The 14,907-nt window shown below is 31.1% G+C and overlaps 5 protein-coding genes and 1 long non-coding RNA gene across 7 annotated transcripts in view; 4 read left to right on the top strand and 2 right to left on the bottom strand.

Annotated features, from left to right (window-relative positions):
• The window catches only part of LOC108761745 (odorant receptor 49b-like), a 4,703-nt gene extending 3,038 nt beyond the window's left edge, over positions 1-1,665 (top strand). The window contains exons 3-5 of the mRNA XM_018508460.1: positions 237-338; positions 407-568; positions 1,594-1,665. Coding sequence (XP_018363962.1) covers positions 237-338; positions 407-568; positions 1,594-1,665 — 336 coding nt within the window. The remainder of the gene's footprint in view (positions 1-236; positions 339-406; positions 569-1,593) is intronic.
• Positions 1,666-2,206: 541 nt separating this feature from the next.
• Positions 2,207-2,938, bottom strand: LOC108761784 (uncharacterized). The gene is made up of 3 exons (XR_001940141.1): positions 2,821-2,938; positions 2,513-2,589; positions 2,207-2,264 (listed from the first exon to the last, which is right to left on the bottom strand). It is a non-coding gene; the product is annotated as an uncharacterized LOC108761784 (long non-coding RNA).
• A 649-nt stretch (positions 2,939-3,587) lies between these two features.
• On the top strand, positions 3,588-4,799 carry LOC108761782 (ribosomal RNA processing protein 36 homolog). 2 transcript variants are annotated; one of them, XM_018508502.1, is made up of 4 exons: positions 3,588-3,697; positions 3,803-3,890; positions 4,006-4,528; positions 4,597-4,799. In XM_018508502.1, exons 2-4 carry the CDS (start codon positions 3,846-3,848, stop codon positions 4,734-4,736), a joined length of 708 nt encoding a protein of 235 aa, XP_018364004.1. In that variant the 5' UTR covers positions 3,588-3,697; positions 3,803-3,845; the 3' UTR covers positions 4,737-4,799. The 2 variants fall into 2 exon arrangements, with proteins under 2 accessions (XP_018364004.1, XP_018364003.1); XM_018508501.1 differs by having other exon boundaries at positions 3,588-3,706; positions 3,801-3,890.
• A 1,382-nt stretch (positions 4,800-6,181) lies between these two features.
• Positions 6,182-10,890, top strand: tst (superkiller complex helicase subunit twister). Its single transcript, XM_018508496.1, has 11 exons — positions 6,182-6,199; positions 6,277-6,586; positions 6,690-7,335; positions 7,415-7,646; positions 7,736-7,989; positions 8,085-8,217; positions 8,306-8,584; positions 8,725-9,617; positions 9,689-10,047; positions 10,155-10,333; positions 10,422-10,890. Exons 1-11 carry the CDS (start codon positions 6,182-6,184, stop codon positions 10,749-10,751), a joined length of 3,633 nt encoding a protein of 1,210 aa, XP_018363998.1. The 3' UTR covers positions 10,752-10,890.
• A 154-nt stretch (positions 10,891-11,044) lies between these two features.
• Positions 11,045-12,380, bottom strand: Sec13 (nuclear pore and COPII coat complex component secretory 13). Its single transcript, XM_018508500.1, has 3 exons — positions 12,010-12,380; positions 11,495-11,879; positions 11,045-11,425 (listed from the first exon to the last, which is right to left on the bottom strand). Exons 1-3 carry the CDS (start codon positions 12,249-12,251, stop codon positions 11,120-11,122), a joined length of 933 nt encoding a protein of 310 aa, XP_018364002.1. The 5' UTR covers positions 12,252-12,380; the 3' UTR covers positions 11,045-11,119.
• A 1,008-nt stretch (positions 12,381-13,388) lies between these two features.
• LOC108761744 (glutamyl aminopeptidase) overlaps positions 13,389-14,907 on the top strand; it is a 12,132-nt gene continuing 10,613 nt past the window's right edge. Inside the window, exon 1 of the mRNA XM_018508459.1 lies at positions 13,389-13,393. Within this exon, the coding sequence (XP_018363961.1) occupies positions 13,389-13,393 (5 nt within the window). The remainder of the gene's footprint in view (positions 13,394-14,907) is intronic.

Raw genomic sequence — 14,907 nt, 5'->3', positions numbered from 1 at the left:
TTATTATTACTAATACTATAATAGTCATAATCATAATCATAGTGATATGTAATTATGTAGTTACAAATACTAAACAGTTTTTCTCTCAGTGTAGTACATTTATTAATAATTATAATGCCACCAAGAACTCAAATGATCAAAATTAATGTATTCGCTATCTCTAATCATTATTAAATTTATATTTATATAAAAATTTATATTTTTATAAAGATTTATAAAATTATTTTTTTTAATAGGGCCAACCGATATCAATAAAAATTCAATGCGTTGGTCTTACTTTTAGTGGATTATCAGAAGTATTTATGTATACATGGCCAGCAGAACATTTGATTCACATAGTAAGTAATTCTTATAAAGAAAATTACTTTATTTCAATTATAACATTATCGTTTGATATTTTTACAAGAGTGGTGAGATAATTCAACAAGCTGCTTTCGATATGCAGTGGTACAAGCAACCAGTCCCTCTACGAAAATATCTACAAATGATTATGCTAAAGGCTCAAAATCCAATAGTTATCGCAATACCATGCGTTATGCCCGCATTATCTTTAAATTACTATGCATCGGTGAGAAAAGAGTTTGACTATTGTTTTGACTTTGATCATGCACATCAATCATTTGAACAAATCATTCTTTGCAATCCGATACGTAAAACAAGTTATTTCTTGTAATAATTAGTTACATTGGCCGTATATAAATACAGGTTTCAAAATTCGCGCCCGCGAAGTACAAGATGTGATACTTTATATTAAAACAAACAACTGTTTCCTTTAACAAAATTGCGTTCGATAAATAATTTTTGTGCTTATTTGTTAACTTCAACCTGCTCTCCTGCAAAAACTACTTTTCAGACGCAATTTTGCAAAAGAAAAAAGTTGTTTCTTTTAGCATAAAGTATCACATCTTGTACTTCGCGAGCGTGAATTTTGAAACACCCTGTATATGGCAAATATTTTTAAAATTATTAGTCTTCAACTGATAGTTAATAAGTAATAACTAATAATTTATTTTTAAATGCCATATAAGAGAAGTATATATATTTTAAAATCATAGAAAATTATTAAGCAGTCGTGTACTTATTTCCACATACTTTATTTTTTTAGATAACGTTCTCCAATAAATTTCATTCTAATGAAAGACTTCTAATGAATTATATGTTAATATGCATAAATGAAATGTATTATCAAACTTTGTACTAGTTTTGGTCACATTATTTTATTTACACGTCGGTTACTTTTTATATTAATATTTTAGACATAATATTATGATTATAATCTTGTCAAAAATATTTTCGATTTTGTGAGTACATTTGCACGCATGTGCGTGCATCCGGGCACGGAAATATTTTATATAAATTAGTAATGTTTATTATGAATAAATTTATATAACTTTCATAATTTCTTGTTTGTTTACAATTTGTTGAAATTAATTTCATTAAATATTAAGTATATTATTCAATAGATGTTAAGGTGATCATTCTGATACAAGTTATTATTATTATATAGTTAAGAATTATATAATTTATATACACACATAAAATTTTTGTAAAGTAAAAATCAAGAATTATATTAAGTTATTATTAATGTTACAGTATTTATCGACTGTATTTTCGTACTTCACGACACTACGAATAATTATGCAAAATGGAGAAAATGAAGAATAATTTTAAAACATTCTTCTTTTATAATATTGAAGAATTTATAAAATATTATAGTTAAGGAGTTAAATAGGATTGATTATCATTAGATTATAAAGTCGAAATACCAATATTAGTACTAGCATTAATGATGGAGAAACATTTATTAAAAAGAATAAAATCTTTTCTCGTAATTAACTATACTCGACTTTAATAATTATATAATTGTTTAACTATTTATTTAACAAAATTTCCTATCTTAAAAACCATTTTGCAAGTTGCAATTATCTTTGCAAAATAATCATATATTTATTCCTATAAGTTCAAATATACGTGTTTACTTGTACAAATGTACTTCAAACACAAGTATAGCACCCTAAATTAATATAATATAATAAAAATACAATCCAAGATTAAAAATATCTGCCACAATTCTTTGTAGCTTATTTATTTTAAAATAATAGTCATGAAAAGCTTTATATTCATTTCTATTATAATTATACAGATATGTATCAATATAAAAGTTATATTAGATACAATTTTCACTGATCCATTATTCAATTTTTTTGTTCCTCACCGATCCGAAGTGCAACGGATGGAGTTATCTGCCTGTAACTACGATGATACTATAACACAAAAACATAAATTCAAATTAAAACAGCGTTCAAAATGATCAACATTAAATCAAAAGACAATTTTTATATCGAACTTTTTATTCATCCTTTAATTAAATATTATTTTTCATTCATAATTATATATTTTTCGAAAAAAAATCACAAAACTAAAATTTCAAATAATTTCTTTTTTTTTATTATTATGTTTAAATAAGTTCGTAATAAAACAATTTGAATAAACGAGAGAAAATGACGCTCACCCCAAAGTTGCTCCACCGATGCATGATGCCTCTCCTAGACCTCCTCCTCTTTCCTTCCTTCACAGATTGTCACTCCTCTTCAAGTTGTACATCAACATAATTATAGCATACACGTTATGCAAAAATTTGTTTACGTCGCATGCTCCAACGTGCTCCAACATGCTCCAACATGCTCCAACATGCTCCAACATGCTCTTACAACATAGTTCCTATACTCACGGCCTCACGCTGACAGGCGCGTTGGAGTAAGGACTATAATAGAAACATATTGGAGTATGTTGGAGCATGTTGGAGCATGCGACGCGAACCTTGAAGATTTTGTGCTTCCGTCAGACATCAGTCCCGCCCACAATAATGGCTGCATTCCATCATTTAGGGCTGCATTCAGAAACATCACCCGAGTAGCCCCGCGTATTATCTTTGACTGTGTTCCAAAATTCACTGCCAGCGCTGAAAATTTACAGTTTACGTCACGTACACTATACATTTTCAGCACTGGCAGTGAATTTTGGAACACAGCCTTTGTTGTTCACTCAATGTTAAACAAGGATAAGATGATACGGAGACACCCGGGTGACCCGGGTGATGTTTCCGAACGTAGCCTAAGGTATAGCCACACAACTTGCATAGCCAAAATAAAATTCTCTAAAAAAGAAAATTATCCAATCACATTTTACATGCGTCTTTATAGGAGAAATACGATTGTATAATTTTCTTTATGCATATGTTTATGTGGCTATGCAAGTTATGTGGATAAAGCGGGAAGCACAGACTCTTGCATAACGCATAACACATGAGGCATAAGAAATTGAACCAACTAGAGTTCTCTATTACATGGAAGGGAAAGAAACGGAGAACTTCGATTGGTACATATTCTTATGCATTACGTGTTATGCGTTATGCAAGAGTCTGTGCTCCCCGCTTATACCCTATATTCGGTGAACAACAACGATAAAATGATATACGCACTATGCGTGAAACGGAACGCACTTACAGAGTATCGAGATTCTCAGGTATCGAAACGGCCAAGATGGCGCGAGCTAATCGACTAATCGATGCCTACATGTGCACTGTGCAGGGTTCTGTCAGATTCTGTAAATGTTTGCTTGGCGTACAGATAGCATTAATAATGTATGATTTATCTTTTTAGACATCTTATGTGATTAATACATTTCTTATATAGATGTAAGTGATGTCAATTATACGAATGTATTTTTCTAATTTTCTAGTTTTTTCTTTCTTGAGTAAACAGCTGTATAACCTAAAAATGTATCATTGCATTTTGTAGAGATTACTTGTATTTATATTCCGTTATCATATCTTAAAATTCAACATGAGTGATGAGGAAGAGTCTCTACTTACAGAAAATAAAGCTCGTGTAAGTTCTTTATTTATTTTGTCTGCTTATTTGAACTGATTTTATCCAAGTTATTATTACAAGGAGAGCTTGTATATCTGTATGATCATATGCTCTGGATTGTGTTATGTTTTAGGAACAAATACGAGAGGAATTGAAACATATGAGTTTTGAGGATTTACAGAAGTTAAAGGAGAAATTAGGAACCAAGGTGTACAATGAGACTCTGTTTGGTAAGAAAAGTAAGAAAAAAGCAGAGAAAATAAAGTTTAAACGAGAAAATAAGAACAGGCCACGGGAAATGTCTGCTAAAAAGCCAATTCCAATGAAATATGAAGAGATGACACAAGTCAAAAAAGTTATATCTCGAGATCCTAGATTTGATAGTTTATGTGGTACATTTAACGAAAAGGCCTTCAAGAATTCTTATGCATTTATTAACAAGTTACGGGAAAATGATCTCAAAACTTTGCAAAAAGAACTGAAAGAAACTACAGATCTCAAAGCCATAAAAAAGATAAAATATCTCATCCAGAGGCTTGAAAATCAATTAAGAGAGGAAAGGAAAAAGAAGGAGAAAGAAGAAAAAAAATGGCTTGAGAAGAAGGAACTGATGGAATCTGTTAAACGAGGAGAGAAGCCTGTCTTCAAGAAAAAATGTAAGTTGATTGTTATTGTTAACGTAATTCTGATTTACATTATTTTATTTTATCTGTTTCCTCTGCAGCTGAGAAGAAAGTCTTGGACTTAGTTTCGCAGTATGAAGAATTGAAAAATACAGGAAAACTGAAGAAGCATATTCAAAGACTGCGGAAGAAGAATAAACACAAAGATAGAACAAAATTGGGGGTGGAGGAAACAGAGTGAAACATATCGCTCATTTGTTACAATGACACAACTCAAAAAACAAAGTCCTCCAAAAAATGAGTTTGAATGTTTTGAATCATTAAAATTTTGTAATATTAATTCTGAAATGCAATTTTGATGATGATTGATTATAAAGAAATAAAAGTATATACTTTTAAAGCATGGTTTTTTTTATTGTTTCCATTCTTTTTTGGCAAACAACTGAAAAGTGATATTTTAGTTATATTTTAGCAAATGAGCGATATATATATATATATATGTACATATGCATATTTATACAAAAGAAATGTAAATATAATTGCATGTGAATTTTGTAATCAAGTCGAATTATCAATGAAATACTATTAAAAGCTAGGCGTGTAAATAAATTTTATAATTCTGCCTATAAGACTATTGCCTTAGTAAAGATCTATAGTTAATTCTTAGCTCATTATAAAAGTGTAAACTTCCTTTATTTTACTTATGATTAATTAAGTACTAAGACAGGTCGCAACACCGTCCTTTCATTATTGTCTAATCCTACTTACCGACATTCTTTATTACTATTGACACGACTTATATATATTGAGAAAGCATTTGCGAATCTAAAATAGAACTATACTTTTGCATATTCTTTTATTTTAAGAAGAGTGTGTCTGTTTTGCATTTGCTTGTTAATATTATTGTTAAGTATCTTTATAAAATAAATATAGGTAAATATTCCTCATAATAAGAAAATCTTGCTTAATTTGCAAAGTTATAATTTATACATTTCGTAAATGTAAACAAAACAAGTTATCAATTACAATTAATTAATCATTAATAGTGGATCAAATAAAAAATAACTTCATAAAATGTTAAAAACTTATAAAATAAATAAACTTATAAAATATAGGAATAGAAGATATGTGTCTGTATACATATATATATATATATATAATTACACGCACACATGTACAAGTTTCAATGTGGCATTTCCGATTCCCGTACTTTGTCACACAACTCATTTTAGTTAGCTTTGGTAGCTGTATCTAGATTCAGCATGATACTGAAAACTGTTCACTTCATTCTCTCTTTCTAAGAAGAGAGTTTGTTTAGATCCTTCCGGATCCCTCTTTATTTATCTCAATTTGTTTTGTTTTTCTGATAAGACACATTATGGCATAACCTATTTCGTTAGTGTTAGCAAGAGACAGAGAGGTTAATTGTATAATCATATAAAATTAGTGTTTTATTATGTATTTCAAGATTTAAATACACATGCATACAAATGTGATATTCATATTACTCCTTAATAATTGATTAAGTGCGTTAAATTATTATTTTAACATATCAATTATGTCGTGACTACTTGTATTAGGCAGGAAGAACATTTATATTAAATATATATTCATATGAAAATATATATTAATATATTTTTCTTTGAAAATATATTAAAATATGTTATAAACAAAAAAGATTTAACAATGGCTGAATCGACGCAGGTAATTATCATTTAATATCAAAAATATATCATTCCTTATATTGTTTTATATATTTATAAATATATTGATTTATACAGTTATTTGCTGGGCCTCCACCCATTTGGCCCGATATTAGATCAGAACTGCGAGAATATATTGAATGCCCTGAACGATTACCTATACATCAACTGGACAATACTCAATGTTATTGGCCACGTAAACCAGATGTCCTTTCCTTGCTAGAATTTGATTTAGCTCCCGTTAATACTACGCTTAAATTTGATCGTGATCCAATAACAGGCAAGATCGGTGAGATACAAGAAATTGACTTACAAGGTGCAGGGGAAACGGCAAGAAATTCTATGTCTATGACTCGTGCCCCTGGATTACTTACAGATGGAGTTCGAGGTACTCTAATTTTATCTCAAAATGATATTTCTCTTAATTAAAATTCTAATATATCAAGACATAATTGTAGCATATATTATACCAAATAATATACTTTTCATAGGTAATCCTAGCAATATTCCATTTTGGCCTGGTGGTTTTGAAGAACCTAAAGTGCCTAAAACTGAAAGCATAGATGATATCGACTTTGAGAAAGATTTAAGGACATTAGCCAAAGGATTTAGCTCAGGTTTAGAATTTAAAAGTGACAATTGTACACCAATCAATTGCATGAGATATGAAGTAGAAGCTTCAGTATTAGAAGAAACTGAAAAGTTAATAATCAATAATGATAATATAAATTTAATGGCTGTTGTACACGAGGAGGGAAATTTGCTTGGTTCATGGTCTTCAGTTGAAGAGCCGAAAAAAGAAAGTGTTCAAGCTGTGGATAATAACATTCCCTTTATAGACAATTCCATTTTACCCAAAGAAACAAATATACCTGTCTTGAAAATATCCGAGACACAAATAGAACTTACAAAGGCAGAATGGGCAGAACAGCTGGATGTATCCGCACCAGTAACAGATTTTAACAAGAGAATACCTGATCCAGCAATTACATTCAGTTATGAACTAGACACTTTTCAAAAGCAAGCTATTCTTAAATTGGAAGAGAATAGCAATGTCTTTGTTGCTGCACACACATCAGCAGGAAAAACTACTGTTGCTGAATATGCCATTGCATTGAGCCAAAAGCATATGACAAGGTAAGCCATAAAGCTAAAAATTTACTTTACAATACTATTGTTGTATAAGTATCTAATAGTTATTTTTATATCATTTCAGAGTGATTTATACGTCCCCCATAAAAGCTCTGTCAAATCAGAAATATCGTGATTTTAAGAGAAAATTTGAAAGTGTTGGGTTATTAACAGGTGATTTGCAAATAAATCAAACTGCTTCATGTCTAATCATGACAACAGAGATCTTACAATCAATGTTGTATTGTGCATCCGATGTTTTACGAGATTTAGAATTTGTCATATTTGATGAAGTGCATTATATAAATAATGAAGATGTACGTAATGCTGATTTTATAAAAATATCACGTATAATTTCTATGATTCAACAATCTATATTTGTAAAAATTATATTTCATATTTTTAGAGGGGTCACGTATGGGAAGAAATAGTCATTCTTTTACCACAGAATATTAATATAGTAATGTTATCTGCGACAGTGCCAAATCCAATAATATTCGCGGATTGGGTTGGTCGCATCAAAAAACGAAAAATGTACGTGATTAGCACTTTGAAAAGACCAATACCTCTCTTACATTACCTGTATACTGGCACTGATGGTAAGACTAAGGATGATAAGTTCTTAGTTCTTGATAGCAACAGCCAATTTTTATTGGATGGGTAAATATTATACCATCTATATATAAATATGACTTTAATTAAAAGAAACAGAGGCATGATAAGTGAAAGTGGTATTTTAATATTTAATACTTTAGATGGTACAAAGCGACAAATGCATCCGATAAAAAGAAAGACAAATCTTCAAAGGATTGTAGGAGAAAAATTCAGATGACGCCGAAACAAGAAGAAGTATTATGGAGAGCATTTGTAAGCCACCTTCAGAACAATGTATGTTGTTGTACCTACATACTATTTTTTATTCTACAAAGAAATTATAATTATTTTTGTATATTATAAAATGCTATCAATTTTATAGGACATGTTACCCGTTGTCGTATTTACTCTATCGAGGAAACGCTGTGATATGAATGCTGTCACGTTCAGAAATCTCGATTTAACGACCGCGAGAGAAAAACATCAGGTACATGTATTTTTCCAACATAACATAAAACACCTAAAGGGTAGCGATAGAGAATTACCACAAGTACTTATGATGCAAGAGCTCCTGGAAAAAGGTGTGGGTATACACCACAGTGGGATATTACCAATTTTGAGAGAGATCGTAGAAATGTTATTTCAAAGTGGAGTTGTCAAGGTAATTTTCCAAAGAAACATTAAAAAATAAAAGGATAAAGTTAAAGCGCTTTTTTTTTTAAAAAGCTTTATAACTTTCTAATTTTGAAATATATAAAAATTAAAAAGTTGTAATGGAATTGCATTTTATTGCATTTTTAGTTACTATTCGCGACAGAAACTTTTGCCATGGGAGTTAACATGCCGGCGCGCACAGTAGTGTTTGATTCCATACGAAAATATGACGGAAACAACTTTCGTACTCTATTTCCAACTGAATATATACAAATGGCTGGCCGTGCCGGACGACGAGGTCACGACACTACGGGTACTGTTATAGTGATGTGCAGACACGACGTGCCGCACTTCAACGACTTGAAACCTATGATGTGCGGTGAACCACAGACATTGGAGTCGAAATTTAAAGTCACGTACTCCATGCTTCTTAATTTGAGAAGAGTGAACGAATCCGTTACCGTTGAAGCGATGATGCGCAAATCTTTCAAGGAATCGCCGTTGGCCTCGCAAGAAGCGTCCTATAACAACGAATTACGGAAAATCGAACGCGAATTATTGAATTTGCCGCCTTTGACCGAAATCCAAAAAAAACTCTCTACATTCTATCACCAAGCGGTCGATTATTTGGAAGATGTTAAATTTCTGAATCCTTATTTGCTCACCTCAAAGAAGGCAGCGAAAAGTTTAATCGAGGGCAGAGTTTTGTTAATATCGTACGCGGATCATTGCAATAAACTAGCTCTGTTATTGCAAGTTTTATATCACAAAAGCTCTACTCAGTACAAAGTCTTGATACTTAAGGACGCGAATGTATCCACTTCCGAAACAACTGATTTTAAAAGTTCTCAGATATTCGAAAAGTGGTGCGAGATTATTAGCCTAACGAAAAAGGAGATATTTGTACCAAGCGTTAATCCGTCACATGAAGTTTTGACTCTGTTTCCATGGCATATATTAAAGATAACTAATTGCCAGATAAAAATTGACTGCTCTTTGGTATTGAATGATTGGGAAAAGAGGCAAATCTCACGATTCAAGTAAGAAATAATATAACGACATAGTAAAAATTCTTGATTTGATTTAATTATCAATCATTTTTTCTTTTCAGAAACGACCCACCGGGACAAACGTGTCAGACAGCGGTTCAAGAATTGACTTCTTTATCATTTAATGCTTCTACTAACGCTCGCATTCTACAACCATATATCGAGCCCTCATCGAAAAATGATTTTCAATTAAGAATACAACATAGAAACAAATTAAAAGCTAGTCTGAACGACATGAAATGTATGGAAATACCAAACTTTGAAGAACAATTTAGACCTGTATTTGAACGAAATCATCTTGAAGATAAAAAGCGACAGCTTCAACTTAAACTCAGCGATGAAGGAATGGCATTGTATCCAGATTATCTGAATATGGTAGCACTCCTCAAACACTTTAGGTACATAGATAATGATGAAAGAGGTTTGTATTAATTAAAGTATATAATAATTTTTTGTAGAGATAAATGTAGAGATAAAAGATTAATATTTATCAAAATGTATTTAACAATATATTGTTTATTATTATAGTCGCCCTCAAAGGGAGAGTCGCGCTGCAAATGGGTAGTAACGAATTGCTGATAACAGAATTGATTCTAAAAAATGTGTTAACTGTTCTACAACCGGCAGAAATAGCAGCGTTACTATCAGCACTGATCTTCCAGCAACGCACGGATGTTGAGCCTCAACTGACACCAACTCTTGCTAACGTATGTGTCATTGCTCCATCTCCCTTTGAATATGTTAAGTATTTAAAAAATTATGTTACAGTATGAAGCAATCCTCGTTTTTTTTCAGGCTTGCAAAATAATGAACGAGGTGCACGCGGAATTGGAACATCTAGAGCAATACTATCAACTATCGACATTACTACCACTGAATTTCGGCTTAGTGGAAGTTGTCTACGAATGGGCACAGGCCAAATCATTCGCAGAGATCATGAAGATGACTGATGTCCAAGAAGGAATTATAGTCCGTTGCATACAACAATTAGGGGAAACATTACGAGATGTTAAAAATGCGGCTGTAACCATAGGTGACCCGATTTTAAAAGAGAAGATGGAGGAAGCGTCAACCGCGATCAAACGTGACATAGTGTTTGCTGCGTCCTTATACACCCAAGACTGAATGAGTAATTTAATTTTATATTAACGATAAAATCGATATATTTTTTATAAAAAGATCAACCAAATATTGTTGCAAGTACATTCTGTTTGTAAAAAAATATTCTATCATCTATAAGGACGTATGATGAACAACGTTTGCAAACTTTTTCCGGTTATCGTAATAAAGATAAATCAGATAAACGTCATTGTTATATTTCGAATAAATGCTTATGAATAATCAAATATTAACGGTAAATAATTCGTACTAACTTTGCAATTTGCTAAAAGATACTTGATATCAAACAAATCGTATTATTTTACAACGCTTATTTTGTTACAACGTATTATTTTGCACTCTTATTATATATTATTTTACATGTTGAAGCGATATTACGCGCGTTGATCTGGATTATTAAGATTTCCTTGATCTTGATTCAACTCTGAAATGCATGCCCATTGTCCTTCCGAATTTTCGCGCCAGAGCGAAACTTTGTTATCTCCACCGCAGACTGCTAAGATACCTCCTGTCAACGACCAGCCGATATTCCAGATAACATCATCGAAGACATTAAGAACTTTTGGTGTCCAGCTAGTATAATCATTGGAAGTCCATATGACGATGCGACGATCTTGTGAGCAAGACGCCAAAGTGGCTCGAGATGGGCCGACTGCTGGTGCCCAGGCTACATCGCGAACCTATAAGTATGATATATAAATATGCAAATCTTATGACGCTTAAATATTTTCATTATAATTAAACTGTACCCAATCGCTATGTGCTTCCAATTTATTTTCTTCTATCCATCTGTCACCATCTTCCTTCCATATTTTCACCAAGTTGTCACAACCACCAGTGGCTAACCGCTTAACAGGATCATTTCTCTGTTGAGTATTGGAATCAGTACCTGAGTCGACCGCTGGACTCCAACAAACAGCGTTGCAACCAATCGTATGAGCGTTCGTTATTTTCTGCATCTGCCATGTATCTCCAGTGTTTGCGAGGATAGAAACTGATCCATCTGAACTACCACAGGCCAGAATTAGACCGAATTCATGCGGCGCCCACGCGACCGAGTTTACAGAGGAATCGTGACCAGTGTGCTCGTATATCTTTGTCCACTCTCCCAATTCCTTCCAAATAATTACCTTCCTACAAAAATATATAAACGTTGACTGTGTCAAATATTATCACAGAGATACTCCAGGTGTTATTAGATATATTTAAGTACAAAGTAATATTGAAAAATGTATGTAACAACCAGTATTGTAGAGCTGTGTACCTGTCATAGCTACAAGATGCCAAGAGGTTGCCAAATTTTGGGTGAGCCCACGCAACCTGCCACACGGGACCGATGTGTCCCTTGAGAACGGCAACCAGGCTCTGAGAGCCGTTCTTCAAGTCAAATATCTTCACCGTGTTGTCGCTCGAGCAAGTGGCTAACCTCAAACCGTAATAATCCATTTCCGCATCGTGAATCATGTCCTCGTGACCGGTATCGACGGTATTTAAAACGGACACCATTTTGAAAATTAATGATAGCAAACAAAACTTTAATAGCGAAACTTATGCGAAGAGACTGATCGGAAAATAAAGGCGGTCGCGGGCACGGTACAGGTTATGTGTAATTATTTAATGCCGTACGCCGTGCTGTCACTTTAGTAGTCACTTACGTGGAAGCATATTTACGATTCGATACTCGAACTCGAGAACGATACTTGATAATCGACTTCCGCGCGCAAATAATTTGTATTCTTTTGGTGCGTACCAAACTAATACATAATTAATCAGAGAGAAACCAGAGAGAGGATATGAAGACCTTTTTCCTGAATGTTTGAATATTCAAACTATTAATTTAGCGAATTTTTTAATATGCGCCTGCATAAAAATGGAATTACGAAATTATGTTTTTTTAATGCAAATTTTCAGTTCGTTTTTACCAAACATAAAACTAGTATATAAGTATATTTCAAAGTTTCTATAATTACTAACAATACTTGAAACTTTTCCAATCATATATTATTAATTTAAGGTATAATTTAACAAAAACGAGTTAGAGGCCCTCCACCATCCCTACCGATTTCTATCGGCGATTCTCTTTTCTTTGTAAGATATATTTGACTTCTAAAAAAAAGTTCGAATAAAAACATGTTAAATAAGCCTAATTTCATTAATATAAAACGTGAGAAAACTCAATTATTGAATTTACCCTTTCAATTATACTTCAAAATTTATCATATAAAATAAAATAATTTCGAAACTTTATATTAGTTAACTGCGTAATATAAAAATAATCAATGTGTAAATATAATGTGTTATTTTTTCATTCTAACTTTCTGTTTATATTTATTTAAATTAATTTGTCATATTGTACTGAAATATATTTTCTAACAATTCAGTTTCATAAATTTTAAAAAACTTTGCAAAAAGAATATTTATTATTATTTAAAAATACATAATATACTATGTAAATTTATATAAAGGAAGCAAATTGTTACATATTTCCGAATAAATACTGCAACGCGATCTGTCAAAAACTATACTCTCTATTACATTACAATACAACATATTATACATATTTTTTAAATATAAAGTTTTAATTTATTTATCTGACATTAATAAAAATATTAGTAGGTGACACTTGTGACAATCTATCTCATAATGGGGCAGGTTGTATTACAAGTGTTATTCGCCTTGTCATATTTTTTTAATGTGAGATAAAAGACTTTAAAAAACCTATATAAAAAAAGAAAAAATGTATGCGTCACAAATGTACGTTTGAAAAATTTTGCCGTGTTAATTGGCTGTAGTATAGAGAGATTCGAGACATTCTTCGTTCCGCAGCCCATCAACAAGCTTGAAAAACTTGGAGTATATATCTGGTAAATGTGAAAAAAAACGGATAAATATAAGAAAACGGGTAAATATAATTTAGTATAAGTACAATACTGATATAACAGTGTTAAAAAATGAAAGGTTCGATTTTCTTTTGCGCACGCATTGGCTGTACAGCATAGAATATAGTAGCCTTCATGGTTGAGAGTATAAGAAATTATATAAAATTTTTTCAATATTCAACATAATATAAACTTACTTATGTACATAAACATATGATACATATTATAAACGTACATATATAAATCAATTTTAATTTTCATGTAAATACTTCTAAAATGGCTAAAAAAGTATCTCAAAAAATGTATAAAACTTTTCTAGAGTGTCACTATATGCATTAAAAGTATAATATGTTATTAACAGTTTGATGACAGAATATATCAAACATATTCGAATAAATGAGTCGTACATATTCATCCACATTAAATTTGTATTCCACTGAAAAGAAAACCGATTAACATTACATCAACTAATGTAGAATGTGTACATTAAAAGAAACGGTTTAAATAACATTTTGTATTTATCATGTAAATATTTATTATGTATGTCGTTGTCGATGATATTAATCTGTTGTGACTTCTCGAAAGAGAAAGATCCATCGGAAACGTTTTACTACAATCTATATTTCGTTTCGTTATAATTGTTATGAACGTAGCAATTAGCAGTCAGAATTATATCTTAATAGTACAATTTTATTACACAGGGTGAGTTTCTAAAAAGATAATATTTTATTTGTAGTATGCACAATCGATTATTTTTTAAATAATAGAGTTGTGAAAACATTATTTGACTTTTAACTAAACGTTACGTGTTTAAGAATATGTACGTAAAAACCGAATTAAATAATAGCTTCAAATTATGTTCTTCAAACGTTTTCAACAAAAGTTTTATTTCTTTAAAGCGGTAAAATATGATCACTTTAATGTTGTTTTGTTAGGTACTTCATGAATATAATGTGCTATAACTTTTGCTGTCTGTAAAATATTCATATATGTTTTATGACTTAAAATAAACTTGCCTTAAAAAAATGTTATAGTACAAAGTAAAATTTTTTGTAATTATTTGTAAGACATTCATATGACTTTAAAGTATCAATAAAAAAGCAATGCACATATTCAATAAAAAATGTTTGTTAAAATAAGAAATAAAAACGTTTTCGAATTTATCGTTGGTGTAACGATATCTATAACATAAACACAACAGTGCTAGAAATATTACTAAAATTAAGAATGTTTAGTGTTGCATTAATATAATCATAATTACAATAATATAACGATTTCAATAA

Source organism: Trachymyrmex cornetzi, unplaced genomic scaffold, assembly GCF_001594075.2.
Source record: "Trachymyrmex cornetzi isolate Tcor2-1 unplaced genomic scaffold, Tcor1.1 scaffold262, whole genome shotgun sequence".
Lineage (NCBI taxonomy): Eukaryota > Metazoa > Arthropoda > Insecta > Hymenoptera > Formicidae > Trachymyrmex > Trachymyrmex cornetzi.
This window is presented reverse-complemented; position numbering and strand designations above follow the sequence as displayed.